This window comes from Odontomachus brunneus, unplaced genomic scaffold (genome assembly GCF_010583005.1).
Source record: "Odontomachus brunneus isolate Ranch 3 - 2012 unplaced genomic scaffold, Obru_v1 Obru_scaffold_079, whole genome shotgun sequence".
Lineage (NCBI taxonomy): Eukaryota > Metazoa > Arthropoda > Insecta > Hymenoptera > Formicidae > Odontomachus > Odontomachus brunneus.
In genome coordinates this window covers 449,386-465,182 of record NW_022639529.1, presented here as the reverse complement: position 1 = coordinate 465,182, position 15,797 = coordinate 449,386, and the positions used below count along the sequence as shown (strand labels likewise).

At 35.9% G+C, this 15,797-nt stretch overlaps 1 protein-coding gene across 1 annotated transcript in view; it reads left to right on the top strand.

The window, feature by feature from the left end:
* Positions 1-50: 50 nt before the first annotated feature.
* The window catches only part of LOC116847519, a 35,435-nt gene continuing 19,688 nt past the window's right edge, over positions 51-15,797 (top strand). Inside the window, exon 1 of the mRNA XM_032822606.1 lies at positions 51-818. Coding sequence (XP_032678497.1) covers positions 752-818 — 67 coding nt within the window. The 5' untranslated portion in view covers positions 51-751. The remainder of the gene's footprint in view (positions 819-15,797) is intronic.

The window sequence follows — 15,797 nt, the reverse complement described above, 5'->3', positions numbered from 1 at the left end:
ATTTTATGTGTGTGTGTGTGTGTGTGTGTGTGTGTGTGTGACACGTGACATACGCGACCCACACGCGCGGCGCAGCGTGTATCTGTCTGCCGTCAAGTAGTCGGAGACGTGCGCGTGCGCGCGAGCGCGCACAGCGCGAGAGAGCGCAGCTGGTTTGGAGCGGCGATAGCGAAAGAGCGCACGAAAGAAACGTTAATTACCGGCATTACCCGCTAGTCAGCCGTAAAATGTACCACGGCGGCGCGGCCGGCTCTCTAACGCTGCAAGGCGGACGGGGCGGGACGGGGAGAGCACGAAAACATAGAGTCCCCGCGCCGGACCGCGACGAAATAATACACTCGCCCTGCTCAATGAGGAATTAAGCGTAAACGAATTACGCACGGCGCACCGTCGCACGGTGGGGTCGTTGTGGGGGAAAATTGTCTCGTTTGCGTTACTCCCAACGCTCCTTTTCTCTCCTCCCTCCCCTGTCGTGCGCTCGAATTCTGAAAGAAAAAACAAAAGAGAAAGGAAAGAATAATTGAACTGGAGTTCTTCCCGGATGTAACAGCATAGTAATTATAATCATTTTTATTAAAAAGATAAAAATGAGCCAGAAATACGTGGGCCAAATAGTATATTTTCTAGAATTCTACAAGTAAAAAGTGAAACTATAGCAATTTGCAATGACAAATTTATCTTTAACAGAATTCGCAATTCCAGATGTTGTCCCTGGAAAAAGTATGACTGAATTGGATCTCAAAAGCGTCAGATGGATTCTAGTGGATTCTCACAAGGGAACACCGCGAACCCGAACTCTTTGATTTTGATACACTTTTGTGAGTATGTAGAGTAAATCAATACATGAATAACGGTATATTCCATTTGTATCGCTATTTACAGATATGATTTACACTCTCAAAGTAAAAAGGGCGATTCCACTTTTTCGTGTATTACTCTTAAATTAAAGGAGATAAAAAAACGTTTCGAGTAAAAATTTAATGGTAAGTTAAGTGCTGTAATTTGACATAGGCATAAATAAAAAAATATCTATAAAAAATATTTTTACAATAAAAAAGATATTTTTTAATTTATGCTTATATCAATATTTACAGCATTTAACTTACCATTAAATTTTTATTCGAAATGAAAATCGTCAATATATTGAAAGAATGAAGAAAACATAATCACGAGACAAAGGAATTATTTTGTATATAAGATAAAATTCCTTTTTATATTAAAATGATATTTTCTTTTTATGTAAATTATTAAAAAATTATACAAAAATACATCATTAATACAGTTAAAACAGCTAGATTAATTACAATTAAATTAATTTATTTGATAAAGACTTATCTAAATAATATGTTGAGGTTTATCTCATACCGCATTCTACATAACAATAATAAGTTTTCTTAATCATTTTTATAAAAGTTATTATATAACAGATTATATAACAGATAATTAAATAAAAAAGAAACTAGGAACTTACATTTTGTTATGCATCGAATAATAACTAGAGTTATTTGTGTCTATACACGATTTGAACAATTCTGCAGTCAGTAAGAATAAAGCACATCCGCTCGAGAGAGATAAAGACGCGGATCAACTAGTTCCGAGAAACAAGCACTTCTAAAAATGGTCTGGACATGAATGATCCTAATTAGCACTCGAAAGATTAATACGAAATTTGGGAACGTTTGAGAAAGTACCTGACTTCTCTAAATCAGTCCTTCCTGTTTTTAACTATAACTTCAATCTTAACAACTCAGAAAAAAATATTCTAAAAGAAACATTTTGTAATTTTGTTTTCACTGTTTCTCTCATGATAAATACATACAAACCACATAGTTAACCCCTTGAACCAACTCTTTAGACCCGGTCTGCCTTATATATTAATTTTGGTCTTAATTTCTGTATTGTCCAAGATTACGAAATCTTGTTTACATAATTATTTACACGTTATAATTGTTTACATAACCATTGTAGTGAAAATAATTAAAAGCACTTTTATGTTACGTAGAGAATGTGGTATGAGGTAAGCATTGACGCGCTCTTTAAGTAAGCTTGTACCGAATAAATTATGTTTTAATTGTATCAATAACATATCCTTCTACTATATATTTTTTTAATAATTTTTGCAATATTTTATTCGTGTAATTTCAAATGCGATCAAGCTACACGATGAGCGAGTTATATGCGACGACTTTCGAGCGTCTACAGGAGGCGCTAATCCGAGAGGATGTTGCCGCGAGTTCCGAATGGCGCTTTAACTAACATATGATAAGCATAAAGCGCCGTCTCGTTTAATAGCCGTTCTAATCTTCGTTAATCCGATTGCTGAATTCCGAGCGCGGTTGAACACCTTAATAACGGCGCGCGCGCCCTCTCAAGTTCCCCTATCCCTCTGCGCGCCTCCTGCCGCCGCCAATTCATAAGTGTTGGATGGATTATTATCAATTTAGCGGCGTAACTCGCACGAAGTTGGAGTCGCGCAATGACCGTAATAAAGGCGGCTTTAATAACGTCCTGTTTGCGCGCGCACGCTCGCGAAGCTCGACGACGCGCGATCTCATCGTCACTCGAAGCCTCCGCTTCGAGGGGAGACGAGAGTAATTCCGGTCGTTACTGTTTGACCAATTCTTGAGCGGAGGAGCTGAAGTAATAATGTGGAAGAAGCCGCGGTACGGACCGACCCGGGATTTCTTCCCATCCGCCGGTCGTTTTTCTTCCTCTTTCTCGAGGGAGCTCACGCAAGGCTAGCAGCAGGCAGGTGTGGCAAATCAGGGCGTACGCGTGAACGATGATCGATAATAGAGAGAAAATTACTTCAAATCACGATCGTTGAATAAAGAGCAAAGAGAGAGCTCCCAAATGCAGGGAGAATAGTTACGTTAGTCTAATTAACACTCTGTTTACAATTATTGCGGCGAAACGCGACAAAGACGGGACATGAAAAATGTAATCGTGATTACACGCGAGCACGTGAAAGCTTTGCGGTGGAATAAAAAAGGTACTTTTATGGGAGGAGGATTTTTTTGTGACGTTGAGTGATTAAAATAATCCTTTATGAAAACTCTGAATATAAAGTTTTTATTACGGAAAAAATCTTTTTATACTAATTCGCATGTTTTTAACGAGAGCTTAGCTACTGAAAGCGTGTATTGGAGAATCTGCCGGCGGTAGGAGGAAACGAGCCGACCATAAAGCGATATTAAATTGATACAGTGAATTATTTTTATTTGCCCGGCGGAACTTCGCCGCCGAATTAATTCAAATCTATGACCCCGCACTGTGTGTATTATAAAAGTTTCGGGGTGCAAAACTTTCCCTCTTCTCCTATCGCCGTCGCCGTTCGTCCTCGTCCTCGTCGTCGTCGCCATCGTCGTCGTCGTCTTGTACGTGCTCGTATATATGCAGAGTCTCATAAAACCGAGTAGTACTTTTTGTATTCATGTACGTGACTGCAACTTTCAGCGGGAGGGTCGAAAAACACGGGTTAAGTGTATTCAAGAATTCAGTGCCTCGCGAAGGAGGTTTCTTTTTGTTTTTCACTGCAGGCGTCAAAACGCGACCTTTTCGGAATCGACTGGGAGAACGAATTCGATTCGTTTGATCAGTTTCCCATTCGTCAATCTATTTCTTTTATATTTTAGAATTTTTTTTTGTTGTATACTCTTTTACCTTTTGACTTCTAGGAGAAACCGACTTTACCCAAAAATATGCCTTGTTTATATATTTTTTGTAAGAGAAACAGTGAAAACGAAGTTGCAAAACATTTCTTTCAGAAAATAAATACTTCTCTCTGACAAAATTTCATTAAAATCGAAATAACATTACAGTTAAAAGTAAACTCTTTTAAATACTAATTTAGGAGCAGTCAAATACATTTTCAAAAAAAAGCATCTCGAAATTTCTTATTAATATTCTTCTAGGAGAGAAGAATATTAATAAGAACTTTTACCTTTTGACTTCTAGGAGAAACCGACTTTACCCAAAAATATGCCTTGTTTATATATTTTTTGTAAGAGAAACAGTGAAAACGAAGTTGCAAAACATTTCTTTCAGAAAATAAATACTTCTCTCTGACAAAATTTCATTAAAATCGAAATAACATTACAGTTAAAAGTAAACTCTTTTAAATACTAATTTAGGAGCAGTCAAATACATTTTCAAAAAAAAGTATCTCGAAATTTCTTATTAATATTCCTCATCGTGAGTGAACAAATTTAAGTGTTATAAGATAATTAGAATGAAGTTTCCTGTAAGTGTATGACACTATTTCGGGTAATAAAAACAATATTCATTTATAAAATGATCGAAATCGAGCACAGACGGACGAGGTAAAGTTGGTCCCTATTTAAGGTTCCTGGGTGGTCACCGCGGCCATGTTGATTTGATAATGTCAGAAGCAAAGAAAATCATGCTCAAAATTTCTGCAAACCATGGTTAAATAAAAATTATATCAAATAACATTCAAATAACATTTGCAATCTATTCTGCATACTTGTGAAATACTCTGGAGCAGTTCTCTTTTGCCGAAATAACTCTTACATAATCACAAAATAAATGTGACAAATCGCTTTGTTTTGATAGGAAATCAACTGTGTGACTCAATGCCGGATATGACTGAAAAACTATTTGTACACATTAAGGCTCTGCTATCTCCGCATAGAAAGTCAGAGTTGACGGTAGCGCCTAGCAGTGTCGAGAACACGAAATAACCGTGTCAGTATAGCTGATTGGCTAATACTAGGTCAGGATCACGCTAGGCTTCGCTTGACATCTCGGAAAAATAATTGCGTTTTATCGCGTTATTTTGCAGTTTCTCCGTGAATTGTGTATATTATCGTGATCTTCACAGCTGTGAAATATGCAGCAAACTCAGTGATACTGGTGATACATTATGAGAATCAAAAAATTAAATGTGTTCATACAGGCTGGTATCTCAGCTGTCAAATCACCGTGACAGCCAAAAAATGTACCATTATTTCAGGAATTATTTTACGATGCTATGTGATATATCAGCCAGATATATACTGAGTTTGCTGCACTTTTCATAAGTTTTAGGATTAGGAAAATATTTAGTTCTAGGGAAAAATAAAAAATAAAACAATAAAACGTAATTATTTTTGGCATTTCTCGCTTCTGACGTCATCAATCCAATATGGTCGCTTCAGAAATAGCAGAGCCTTAAATATCACAATATGCAATGCCCGGAGCATTTTCATATTTCCACAAATGTGTCACACGTAATATCCCTGCTTAAAATATTTGATAGAAAATGATTTGATAAAATTGAAATAGAATTCCTATATTGATTTATACGACTTATCATGCACCGAAACCGTACAACATAGACTTTCTATATATTTTAATTGTATTTTATGATACATTCTTTTCAATCATCTTGAATATTGATGTTTGTATAATAAATTGATATTTCTGAATCATAGAATCATCTCTAAATATCGCATTATGTATTTATTGTTATTTTATAATAAACCTTATAATATTCCTTCATAATAATTCTACTTATAATGATGGACAGATAAAAATGAAAAGAATATCTATGTAGTTTAATCATATCTTATGATACTACTCTTTCCCATCATGTTGAATATGAAAGTTGGTGTAATCAGTTTATATTTATCAATCATAGACAATACATGGTATATAAATTCACTTACGAAATTTCGTAAATGAGATGTGAAATATACGAATCAAAATCACCATAAAATATAATAGACAATTTTTCTACCATTTTCTATCCAACATTTTAAGCAGGGATATGTCGCACTGCACTCAGTAATAACGCTGTAGTTCACAGAAAAAATTGGTTGTCATTTACATCATTAGGTCTGTTCGCTTTTGATGAACTTTTGCACTAGTGAATAAGTTAGAAAGAGACAAGTATACTTTTTTTTCGCTCTAACTTATTGCAACAGTTTGCACTAGTGTTTCTTGGGAAAACGAACAGACTTATTTTTTTACCTAATAGTTCATCACTTTGCTGTTTATTATGTCGTCACCGTCAACGTAGACTTCTCGGTTGACTACCCAGATCTATTCTGTAACGAACAATGTCATTATGTACATGATGTGTCGTTGCGCGGCTTTTCTATCTTGTATTATACCTGCGCAACGACAACGTAACGAGAACAATACTATCACTGTTTGACAGTGTCAAACACATGTGACCAGTTATCCTCGACCTATCGTACGCGGCGAAACAGGATTCCATGTTAAATCCACTCTTCATCCAATTTATTATTAAGGGGATGCTGAAGCTGAAAACTTTACCGACAGAACACTGACATTTTTCTGCAAAGTTTACGTCGTATTGGTTACACATAATTACAAATGCTTTTATGCAATGAAAGTACCTGCAAAAATAAATAGAAGCATTGCTCGATATGTGACGAAAACGAACAAAAAATGTTTAATATAAAATATCAAGCTGTCAATTAGCGTAATATTTGCCTAATCCAAAAGTTCTGCAGCTTGTATATACTGAAAGTGTGGATGCTGCAAACAAAAAAATTTTGATAAACATTGCTCTACTTTCGCATTTGCATTTAGAAAGTCGAATATCAAAAAAAATATCGAAAAAGTTTGCAGAAAGATTTCTACATATATATGGTTAGGTTTTCCGTTGAATATGGTAAAACAAAGTAACACACATTCATGTAAATTCTGTATATACAAGAAATATGAAAAGGATAGCGTAATTGTGTTAGTGATGATCGTCTTCAGCATCCCCTTAAGGGGATGTTGAAGTCGACGACGAACTCGAAAAATGTCGATAACGCAGAGACGATCGTCACTAACATAATCACGCTATTCTCTTCATATTTTTTGTACATATAGAACTTACACGAATATGTGTTGTTTTGCTTCACCATATTCAGCGGAAAACCTAACCACGCACGTGTGTAGAAATCTTTCTGCAAACTTTTCCGATATTCTTAAACTTCTGAATTCAGATGCAAAAGTACAGCAATGTTCTTCAAAATTTTTCCGTCTGGAGCATCAACACTTTCGGTACGTACAAACTATGGAACTTTTGGATTAGGCAAATATTACGCTGACAACTTGAAATTTTATATTAACCTTCCGTAAACCATGTGGGATTAAATTAAAGCGGCTTTAAAAACTGCTGTATTTTTTCAAAATATAGATCTGTCTTTATTACAAGAACGATGAAATACTATTTTCAAGTGCATTTTTATTCAAATGATGTATTTGTAGATGGATAATATTCAGGATAAAATTAACTCCATATAAAAGAAATAAATATTATTAACTCTCTATAAGCTCATTAGCTCTCTATAAGTAACACCAAATTTTGATCCTAATATTTTTCTATAATTATTATAATTATTAAAAATCCCCCTTATTTTAATACTCTGTCATGCTCATTGATTACATTATTGAGTTGTGAGAACGATGGGGATTTAGGATAGGTTTGTAGGTGGAAGATTGATTCGCGTACGTTGTAAAGACCAAAAATTATTTCAGCACGTACGTTTGATACTACAAACATTATCATCCTCTCCATCATAAAATATTTGCACAAAATGTCCAGCATCGGCTCTTATTGGTTTTATTCTTGTCAAAATTTAGATGTAACTCCATATAGTTCTTATTCATCTGATTCGCGAAGGGTTAACATTTTTTTTGTTTTCGTCATATATTGAGCAATGTTCCTATTTATTTTTGCACGAATTTTCATTGCGTAAAACCATCTGTAATTCTGTACAACCAATGTGGCGTAAACTTTGCAGAAAAATGCCAATATTCTGTCGGTAAAGTTTATAATGTCAGTATCTCCTTGAGGGCTGATAGAGCTGCAGAGACGTGTCGTGAAGATCCAAAAATTATTAATCAGAACACGTATTATACATGGCCTTCTTATCCTGAGCTGTGCTCAACTTAACCTGGCAAAACTTAACCTAGCCACCTTGCGGAATGTTAGTATTTCGGTTAGTACAAAACAAAATATACGGTTTACAGGTTTCCTCTTATGGGTATAAAAACATATAAATGATTATTTTTATTATATTTACAGTTACAACAATTAAATGTCCAACAAATTGTAATTCCGAAATTCTGAAAATTTTAATTTGCCTCTTTTCTCTTTCTCTCTTTTATTGTGAAGCAACGAGTTCTCTCCTCCTCTGTTTTTTTACTCTGTTGTTAACTGTTGGGGCAGAGTGATTTTTTTAATTATACGCAGCTTTGTGTACTTCCCGATAGGCTAATTAGAATCTTTCCTCAGAATCATTATGGTGTGCCGATTAAAATTGCCAGTCACGAGCAGTCGGGAGCCCCAAGTGGGCGATAGCCCTGTCAAGATTTTGGACAATCGATGAAGACGCCAACGGCACCGCGCGCGCGGGGTTTCACAATTACCAAGTCCGGATTGACGAGCTTCCTCTTTACTCGGCCACGTAATCACCGTGAAGTATGCGCGAGCGCACTCCTCAGGTCCGCGAAGCCGCGGCGAATTTTTAAGAGGAGACAGAAAGAAGGAAAGAGACCTTCTCGCTTCCCCACCCCCCTCCTCTCTCTTTCTCTCTTTATCTATCTATCTCTCTGTCATTCTCTCGAAACTTTGTAAAAACAATTTGTCGCGCGACGTCTTTTGGAATTCGCGTCTCGTGTTCACCGTCGGATACCTTTTCTCGTTCTTCTCGAGCAGAAGGGGGAGTCGACGATAACGTCATCTATCCAATGATTGAACGAAGGAACGAACAAGAGAACAAACGTACGCGCTCTGGCCGCGCTATTTACGCGAGACGCAATGTTATTTTCCCCGCGAAGGGCTCGACGAGCCGCGCGGCATATAAATCAAACTTATTTAGCCAGTTACAAATATAATATCGTCGGACGATAGGGAGTGCGCACACTCGCCGAATGGAAATATCGAGATGGTGGTCGCGAGCGAGCTCATACCTCGCCGCGATATCGACTGTTTGCGCGAGGGTTTAATTCCGTACTTCCGGTGTGCACACACACACATGTACGTGCACGGACTACAGGTGCACACGTCGACCGATACCAGCCGATACGGTCGATGTGTATTTGCACGGCGCGGCGCTGTTTTTTATTATCCGGGCAAACAAAATGCCGTTAAAAAAATTTCGAGCGCGCGCGGAGGATATTTCGCCGAGCGGAGGATGTTGCGCGGAATAGCGAGCGTTTTGCTTCGAGGAGCTCCGTAAATTAGAAGCTCAACGCGTTTAAACAGCACACAGTCCCGCGCGAACCCGCGCTTATTTGCCGCGCGGCAAGGAAGTCGAGCGTGCACGCATATGCGCGCTCGCTCACACGCGGAGACATAATTAAGGGGGATATTTACATTGTTAACAGTAAGTCAGGCGGATTAAATCATTCGCGCCGATTGACTTTTGTATTTATTCGCCCCACGTCGCACAAGATTAGCCCCCGCCCTAAATAATAAAGATAACGCACAATGAACATCTATCTCATCGTAACAAAAGAATAGAGAAGACCGATGCTTTATACTTTACAACTTCGAAGTTAGTTGCTTGAGAAATTGTAAGCAAGATATACGGTTAACAAGGTCGTAGGACTGGAGGATCAGATTGTCTGAAAATCGTGCTTGTTCTTTCACAATTTTTTATGACAAACTAAATATGCGAAAGTGTATTTATACAACATATAACATCAAAAAAAAATAATTTTAATAGAAGTGGAATTCTCTAAATCTTAGAGGATTTCACTCTTATATATGGCCTCAAGAAGATTCCTTTGAAATCAAGAGAAAAATAATCTTAAACACAATTCTTAAAGATAGAGGAATTTCATATTGAATGTACAGTACAAATCTATTTGTTCTTAATCTAAATTTTCTCTTATATATTACTTCAACTCAAAAATATTTCTTCGGATTTAATAAGTTTTATCGCATCCACACGAAAGAAAGATCAGAAAACTTTGACCGGGCTGCTGCTTGTGTATCTGTAGATGTCCACTTTTAATACAATATGAGATGAAAAATACTCATAATCAAGACTGGGAACGAGCACAGGTGTCTTCCGCTTGTCAGGCAACCGCTCTTCCCACTGAACTATTTAAGACTTCATGTTTGTGACATCTATATACCTAGTGAAAAATGATTCGTTGATTAACGTCAAAATGATGTCGGTTTGACGATTTCAAACGTTGATTTAATTGAAACGTCGACAGTGAATTGACGGTGGAAGCTCTAAGCGTGGCGTTTGGTTTCAACCAATCGTACACGACAGTACGCAGCGAAACAACAGTTCTTCGCGTCTCTTGTACTGCACGTAAGATGGCATTGTGCTTCAAATTAACATATTCCTCTTGATATAGAAGAACACAATTAGAATAATATCTCATAAATGCACGATGAATAGTTCCCTTTAATAAAAGATGAATATGGTTTCAGTAAGATATTTCTTCTAGAACATAGAGTTAGAGGAAAATTCACATTCCTTTGTACGTAGGATACTTTTTTTGGGTGAAAAAGAAGAAAAATATAATTTGATGATCAAATACTCAATATAAGTATATGGCACATGCAGTTAAAATATATTTTGTTCTCCTTTTCAAGACCGTCATTTTGCAGTAATATTTTGACTCTCGGTGGTTCAATTAAGCTGAATTTTAGGTAGAAAATTTAGGTAAGCTTGTCGTTATCGTGTGAATCACTATAGAAATTGAGTAAAAGTTAACAAAATTGCAAATAACTTAATGGAATATTATAAAAATTTTCAGTTCTTTTATAGTAAAAAAATGAATATTTCAAAATTAACTATTTTCATGGGTTTGTCAGTAATTCACCCGATAATGACAAGCTTACGGAAATTTTTTAAAATTCAGTTTAATTGAACCACCGAGAATCAAGATATTACTGCAAAATGACGACCTTGAAAAATAAAACCGAAACATATATATATTTTAACTGTACTATGTACTATACACTTATATTGAGTATTTGTTTTTATAAAAAATTGTGAAAAAACATGCACGATTTTCAGGCAATCTAATCCTCTAGTCCCCTTAATGCATAGAAAAAGTTTATCTTTATTATATTTATAGAGTCATTCAATAATTAGTTGCTTGAGAAATTGTAATTGTTGTGAATGACTTTATAAATATAATAAAGGCAACCTTCTTCTACCAATTAATGCCCGCCACAACCTTGTTAACTGTATATTTTGTTTAGTAATAATCAAAATATGAACATGCAGCAACACGGCCATCCTGTTCTGGTATCGAGTAGTCTTAAGACTCTCGCAAATGTATTTATACTAGTTGCTCCTAAATCAGTTTTCTTTCTATTTTTTAATTATGATATTATATTGATTTTGATCAAAAGTAGCTATGTTCTAAAAGAAACATTTTAAAATTTCGTTTCTATTGTCGTTCTCATGATAAATACGTAAACAAAGCACATATCACACATACCCCTTGGGTATGGTCTTCCTTACTGACGCTTCTAATTAGCTCCCGCAAAGCCAGACAAGCGTTGCAATCGCAATAGTTGACCCAGCTGTTACGATGAGCGTTGCAACTAATTGTGATAGACATTGCGATCATTGTAGAAGAGCCTTAATATCAACGAAGTATCGCATGTGTCGAGACATTTTTACAGAAGTACGCATTTTTGTCTGTTCTCAACGTCATCGTACATAACATACTCTTCCTCGTGAATTAATCACATCGCGATTACGATGTAATCTGGGATTGCATGATTGCCCTCAGACGCACTAATTAATACTCCATCGTGTATGTACGGGTTGTAATATGCAAATCTGCACGTTGCAAAGCAATTTCACGGATATTCCGGTAGCGATTAGAATTCGCGAAGGTAAGGAAGAAACAATTCGCGCACAGCTGTGGTGTTTGTGTGTGTCCCGCTCGTGGTCGCCGGCATGCGAGGCCTCGTTTCCTTCGAGGACTCCTCGAGTTTTTGAAAAGGCCAGACCAGGCAGCGGAGGCATATTGCGGAAGCTGTCGAGTATTTATGGTACTCGGGGCATTATTTGTGCGTGGAGAGGGGTCCGTTATAGGGACGTCGAGTGCATCGCTAATATTGGCACACCGTGCCGGCGCTTGGCTGAGCACAATTGGAGCATTGTGTAAGTACAGACTGCAGCCTCATCAATTACGCGTTCAATTAGCAGAACTCGAGCGAGCGAGCGAGCGAGCGAGCGAGTAAGAGGGAGTGTGAGAGACAGAGAGAAAGAGAGAGAGAGAGAGAGAGAGAAAGCAAGAGAGAGACAGAGAGAGGAACCGAGTTAGCGAACGAGCGAACGCGCGCGCCTAGACGCTGTCTCGAAAATCCTCGGCGCACACACGGAAGATCTGGCCCGTAAACGGTGGTCTTAACGTTCAATTAATTACCGTCGGCCGCGGCAGCGGGAGCTTTATCGTCCTCTTCGCCGCGGTATCGCCTCGTTATCGGTGTGTTCGCGCCCCCTCGAAACTCTGGTCACGCGCTTATCGGCGTTTCCAGGGCTGGATAGAATGAAACACCGACGTGTACGTGACAAAAGGCGTAAAAAACGAGCCTTTCTTCATTTCGTAAAGCTAGAAAAACGATTTCGTGCCTTCTGCCTCATGCATGCTAACCGACAGCTCGGTTCACTGCCTAGAATAATTGTCCATATTACCGTGCTTGTTTCTATTAGTGTGTGTCTATTTATTTAAATAAGCTGTAAAAGAAAACTAGCGTAAATAAATAGAAAAAGTATTTTTTTTAAATTAAGTTAAAGTATTAGTAAATATACTGATTAACGAACCCCTCTCCAACGATCTTGACCTTGGCATATTGTTAAGAAAAGTATGCTAAATAATATATAAAAAGTTTTAACCGTCGGACTTTGTTTATTGCAATGTTATTAACAAGAGAAATTTAACAGATGCTACAGGTAGCTTAAACTAATATACGTCATTGTGGCATTCCTATACGTCAAAAATAAGTTGTTTATTAATTTTTACTATAAGTTATATTTTTATAGGATATAATTCTGCCATGATTGTAAAGAATATCTTAAATTTTTTTTTCTATATTATTGATTTTAAGTTTTTCGCGAGTTAAAAGCTGTACTCAAGAAAACTCATTTGTTTTGATTCCGTACATAAAAAAAATATTATACGTAATATTAACATGTATCGACATTTTTGACAAAATTAAAATTAGTTACAGAATAATCGGAATGGAAAGTTTTCGTTGGCGGACTCTGTATATTTAACGCTTAAATCTTTTGCCTTACTATAAATTAATGAGTCTATTGTATATTAAAATTATAAATTTTGAAAAGATTAGCAAAGGCTCTACGCAAGTAGTTTAGTTTTAGAGATGCGACAGAATATATGTATAAATAAATATTTCAGTGATAAATTGCTGAAATATATACCTTGCGTAGGAGTCTTTGCTATTTTTTTTTTAGAATTTTTCTATAATTTTAATATATAATGGACTCATTATAATTTAGTAAGGCGAAAGATTTAAGCATTAAATATATTTATAAATGAAAATATTATTAAATATTTAATTAAAAAGTCATATTTACATGACATTTTAATTTGCTGAATATTTACCCAACTTTTTTTGTCAATAGCTTTGCAATGGACAAAATCCGACGACTAAAACTTTTTGTATGCTCTTCAACATACTTTTCTTATAATAATATGTGTCAAGGTCAGGGTCGTTGGGGAGAGGGGTTCGTTAATCGTTATATTTTACCTACAACGGCATACTAATAGAAACAGTAATATACCCGAGCAGAAATTGAATCTAGTGATTGTCTAGTAATGACACAGAAAAGTTGGGTCTTACATCGCTACTAGCTAAGAATATAACGCTCACTTCTCCTAGTAGGCTGTTCCAGAAAAATTACCTAATTATCTAGCTAGATAAAAAATTATCTAGCTAGATACAAAAAAGTAACTTGTAACTATAATTGGTATAAGTACTAGACAGTTCTGATGTCCAATTTCTATTCAGGATTTACCGATGATTTTCTGTCTCGTTACTGTGTAATCTTTTTCATCTAGCCACTATCTATGTAACTGATATAGGTACTAGATAGTTCTGACATTCAAAAGACTGAATAGAAATATTTAGCCAGTCACGAGCTTGTGATTGGTTAGAAAAGTTATCTAGTCATTACTATCTAGCTACTAGTCTTGAAATCTGCTCTACTACCCGGGTAGGAATTTAAAAGAGGGCTTGTAAAGGCCCTAGATAGCTTTTCCCTATTTCTGTCTAGGCGCCATTCAGACAAGCCAGAATAGGTCCTGTACAGAGATGTAACGCTTTTGTAAGTCAGGGCCTGATTTGTAAATCTGACAAGGCCCTGTTCTGGCACGCCTATATAGGCTCTATCTGGACATGTGTAAGTAGAAAAAAATATTCTTTTATGTATGAATACGTACTATTTTTTTCTAATAGAAACTATTCGTAAAGGTTATAACGCTTGCGGACTTTATTTGAAAGCTTTAGATTACTTGATTCCAATGCTACATCACATTTAAAATTTCTCACTGACATTGGTGGGACTCGACCTGGACCCTGCCTGAGGCATCTCTGTGGATTATGAATCTCTTGCCTTAGACACTACGCCACTTTTTCAATCGATATAAGCGTCTTACATTTTGTCCATATATGTTGTGATTAACACAATAATATAATTTTTTGATAATATAACTTAATAAAATGATATAATTTTAATAAAAATTATATTTTTCGTACTTTTATTGTTAATTTAACCCTTAGCTAATGAGATGAGATCTACAAAATCCCGCACTTCCATTTCGTTATTTTTAAATTTTTAGAGTAAAATTTTTTTATTGTTGATTGTTATTAAATAAATAAATAAAGACATAAAAGACTATAAACTTTGAGTAATTATAAAGGAGTACAATTAAAAGAAAGAGAAATCCACCTTATCATATAAGATTTCATTAAATTAATTAAATTTATATATAAATATATAAATCAACGCTTATTATAAGCGATTTCTGAAATATTTTAGTAAAAAAGATTTTGATAAAATGTTTCACAAATATTTCTAAATTATTTCAATGTTATATTTCAATATAATTTCCAAGTTATCTTTTGCTGTGGAACTCTATGTGGATCCGCCTTATTTGGAAGACTGTATTTTTGAGAACCAAAATCAGGTATTTTGGTTTTACTTCAAACTTATGTAAATTTTACTTCAGTCTAAGACTGTAAACTAAAATTCTGTAAGACTTTAAACTATTTCAAGAATTGAATAAATGAGACCCTGACTGAATTATATAAATACATGTCTTGTTGTGTTGATGTCTACGGACATCCACATCTGTGCCTATTTTGGGCCTATTTACGAATTTTTCTTTAGAAATTCTTTTGCTTGACCATATGTAGGCCTAACGGTAGCAGGACTTATTAAGGATATCCCCAACAGCGCCTATTTAAAGTCTATTTAGGAAATTCTACTATTTTAGGGCATGCCTATCTAGGTCCTACCCGGGTAGATATTTTTTTGCTCGGGTAACAATAGTTAACCCAGATTTCCTAGATCTCTCTAGATCTCCCAATGTGCAATCTACGCAATGAACTGAACTGCTGCTCAGTATGCATGTAAGAAGGCACGAAACCGCACATTGTGTAATTTTACACTGAGAGAAAAATGTACGATATTTGGAACTATAATGGCATAGTAAAAAGATTATAGTTAGGAATATCTTTTTTATAGTAAATGTCACCATAATGTTTGTAATATTTACAATATAAGCATAGTATAATTGATTCATGTAAAACTTTTACCAAG